The following is a 3,340-nucleotide window of genomic DNA, read 5'->3' as shown; positions in this document are numbered from 1 at the left end:
GTCCAGTATTCTTGCCTGGAAAATCCCATGGATGGAGGAGGCTGGTAGGCTGCAGTCCATGGGGTTGCAAAGAGTTGGACACGACCGAGCCACTTCCAGTCCATTTTTAGTTCGCTGATTCCTAGAATGTCGACATTCACTCTTGCCATCTCTTGTTTGACCACTTCCAATTTGCCTTGATTCATGGACCTGACGTTCCAGGTTCCTATGCAATATTGCTCTTTACAGCATCAGACCTTGCTTCTATCACCAGTTACATCCACAGCTGGGTATTCTTTTTGCTTTGGCTCCATCCCTTCGTTCTTTCTGGATATATTTCTCTACTGATCTCCAGTAGCATATTGGGCACCTACTGACGTGGGGAGTTCCTCTTTCAGTATTCTATCATTTTGCCTTTTCATACTGTTCATGGGTTCTCAAGGCAAGAATACTGAAGTGTTTTGCCATTTGTTGGGTGTTGTCATTATAGACATGCCTGAACCGGCTAAGTCTGCTCCTGCCCCTAAAAAGGGCTCTAAAAAAGCTGTGACCAAGGCCCAGAAGAAGGACGGCAAGAAGCGCAAGCGCAGCCGAAAGAAAAGCTACTCCGTGTACGTGTACAAGGTGCTGAAGCAAGTCCATCCGGACACTGGCATCTCGTCCAAGGCCATGAGAATCATGAACTCCTTTGTCAACGACATTTTCGAGTGCATCGCTGGTGAGGCATCGCGCCTGGCGCATTACAACAAGCGCTCGACTATCACATCCAGGGAGATCCAGACCACTCTGCGCTTGCTGCTACCTGGGGAGCTGGCCAAGCACGCCGTGTCCGGGGGCACTAAGGCTGTCACCAACTATACCAGCTCCAAGTAAATATAATATGCCTTGCCGATGTTAACGGAGAAGGCAATGGCACCCCACTCCAGTATTCCTGCCTGGAAAATCCCATGGACGGAGGGCCTGGTGGGCTATAGTCCATGGGGTCAGTAAGAGTTGGACATGACTGAGTGACTTCACTTTCACTTTCTCCAGTGGACCACATTCTGTCAGATCTCTCCACCATGACCCGCCCATCTTGGGTTGCCCCACAGGCATGGCTTAGTTTCATTGAGTTAGACAAGGCTGTGGTCCTAGTGTGATTAGACTGACTAGTTTTCTGTGAGTATGGTTTCAGTGTCTGCCCTCTGATGCCTTCTTGCAACACCTACCGTCTTACTTGGGTTTCTCTTACCTTGGACATGGGGTATCTCTTCACGGCTGCTCCAGCAAAGTGCAGCCGCTGCTGCTTACCTTGGACGAGGGGTATCTCCTCACCGCCGCCCTTTCTGACCTTGAACTTGGGATAGCTCCTCTAGGCCCTCCTGCGCCTGCGCAGCCATGGCTCCTTGGATGTGGGGTAGCTCCTCCCAGCCGCCGCCCCTGACCTCAGACGCAGGGTAACTCCTCTTGTCGCCGCCCCTGACTGCAGCCATGAAATTAAAAGACACTTACTCCTTGGAAGGAAAGTTATGACCAACCTAGATAGCATATTCAAAAGCAAAGACATTACTTTGCCAACAAAGGTTCGTCTAGTCAAGGCTATTGTTTTTCCTGTGGTCATGTATGGATGTGAGAGTTGGACTATAAAGAAAGCTGAGCACTGAAGAATTGATGCTTTTGAACTGTGGTGTTGGAGAAGACTCTTGAGAATCCCTTGGACTGCAAGGAGATCCAGCCAGTCCATTCTGAAGGAGATCAGCCCTGGGATTTCTTTGGAAGGAATGATGCTAAAGCTGAGACTCCAGTACTTTGGCCACCTCACGTGAAGAGTTGACTCATTGGAAAAGACTCTGATGCTGGGAGGGACTGGGGGCAGGAGGAGAAGGGGATGACAGAGGATGAGATGGCTGGATGGCATCACTCACTCGATGGATGTGAGTCTGGGTGAACTCTGGGAGTTGGTGATGGACAGGGAGGCCTGGCATGCTGCGATTCATGGGGTCACAAAGAATCGGACACAACTGAGTGACTGAAGTTCAGTTCAGTTCAGTCACTCAGTCATGTCTGACTCTGCGACCCCATGAATCACAGCATGCCAGGCCTCCCTGTCCATCACCAACTCCTGGAATTCACCCAAACTCATGTGCATCAAGTCAGTGATGCCATCCAGCCATCTCATCCTCTGCCTTCCCCTTCTCCTCCTGCCCCCAATCCCTCCCAGCATCAGGGTCTTTTCCAGTGAGTCAGTTCTTTGCATCAGCTGGCCAAAGTATTGGAGTTTCAGCTTCAGCATCAGTCTTTCCAATGAATATTCAGGACTGATTTCCTTTAGGATGGACTGGTTGGATCTCTTTGCAGTCCAAGGGACTCTCAAGAGTCTTCTCCAACACCACAGTTCAAAAGCATCAATTCTTCAGTGCTCAGCCTTCTTTATAGTCCAACTCTCACATCCATACATGACCACTGGAAAAACCAAAGCTTTGACTAGACGGACCTTTGTTGGCAAAGTAATGGCTCTGCTTTTTAATATGCTGTCTAGGTTGGTCATAAATTTTCTTCTAAAGAGCAAGCATCTTTTAATTTCATGGCTGCAGTCACCATATGCAGTGATTTTGGAGCCCCCACAAATAAAGTCAACCAGTTTCCACTGTTTCCCCATCTGTTTGCCATGAAGTGATGGGACCGGATGCCATGATCTTAGTTTTCTGAATGTTGAGCTTTAAGCCAACTTTTTCACTCTCATCAAGAAGCTCTTTAGTTCTTCACTTTCTGCCATAAGGGTGGTGTCATCTGCATATCTGAGGTTATTGATATTTCTCCTGGCAGTCTTGATTCCAGCTTGTGCTTCATCCAACATGGCATTTTTCATGATGTACTCTGCATATAAACTGAATAATTAGGGTGACAATATACAAGTCTTGCTGTACTCCTTTCCAGATTAGGAACCAGTCTTTTGTTCCATGTGCAGTTCTAACTGTTGCTTCTCAACCTGCATGCAGATTTCTCAGGAGGCAGGTCAGGTGGTCTGGTATTCCCGTCTCTCTCAGAATTTTCCACAGTTTGTTCTTATCCACACAGTCAAAGGCTTTGGCATAGTCAATAAAGTAGAAGTAGATGTTTTTCTGGAAGTCTCTTGCTTTTTCGATGATTCAACAATGTTGGCAATTTGATCTCTGGTTCCTCTGCCTTTTCTAAACCCAGTTTGAACATCTGGAAGTTCATGGTTCACATATTGCTGAAGCCTGGCTTGGAGAATTTTGAGCATTACTTTACTAGCGTGTGAGATGAGTGCAATTGTGTGGTAGTTTGAGCATTCTTTGGCATTGCCTTTCTTTAGGATTGGAATGAAAACTGACCTTTTCCAGCCCTGTGGCCACTGCTG

At 47.6% G+C, this 3,340-nt stretch overlaps 1 protein-coding gene across 1 annotated transcript; it reads left to right on the top strand.

Moving 5' to 3' along the window:
• The first annotated feature begins 455 nt into the window (after positions 1 to 455).
• LOC113891914 (histone H2B type 1-like) lies at positions 456 to 852 on the top strand. Its single transcript, XM_027540351.1, has one exon. The coding sequence runs from the start codon at positions 472 to 474 to the stop codon at positions 850 to 852; it is 381 nt and encodes a 126-aa protein (XP_027396152.1). The 5' UTR covers positions 456 to 471.
• Positions 853 to 3,340: the final 2,488 nt, after the last annotated feature.

The sequence above is a fragment of the Bos indicus x Bos taurus genome, chromosome 4, assembly GCF_003369695.1.
Source record: "Bos indicus x Bos taurus breed Angus x Brahman F1 hybrid chromosome 4, Bos_hybrid_MaternalHap_v2.0, whole genome shotgun sequence".
NCBI classification, from domain to species: Eukaryota; Metazoa; Chordata; class Mammalia; order Artiodactyla; family Bovidae; genus Bos; species Bos indicus x Bos taurus.
The sequence above is the reverse complement of the archived record's forward strand: the minus strand, read 5'-3'. Positions and strand labels throughout refer to the sequence as shown.

Coding starts and splice junctions, on each gene's coding strand:
- LOC113891914 (XM_027540351.1), top strand. CDS start 472: ATGCCTGAACCGGCTAAGTCTGCTCCTGCCCCTAAAAAGGGCTCTAAA.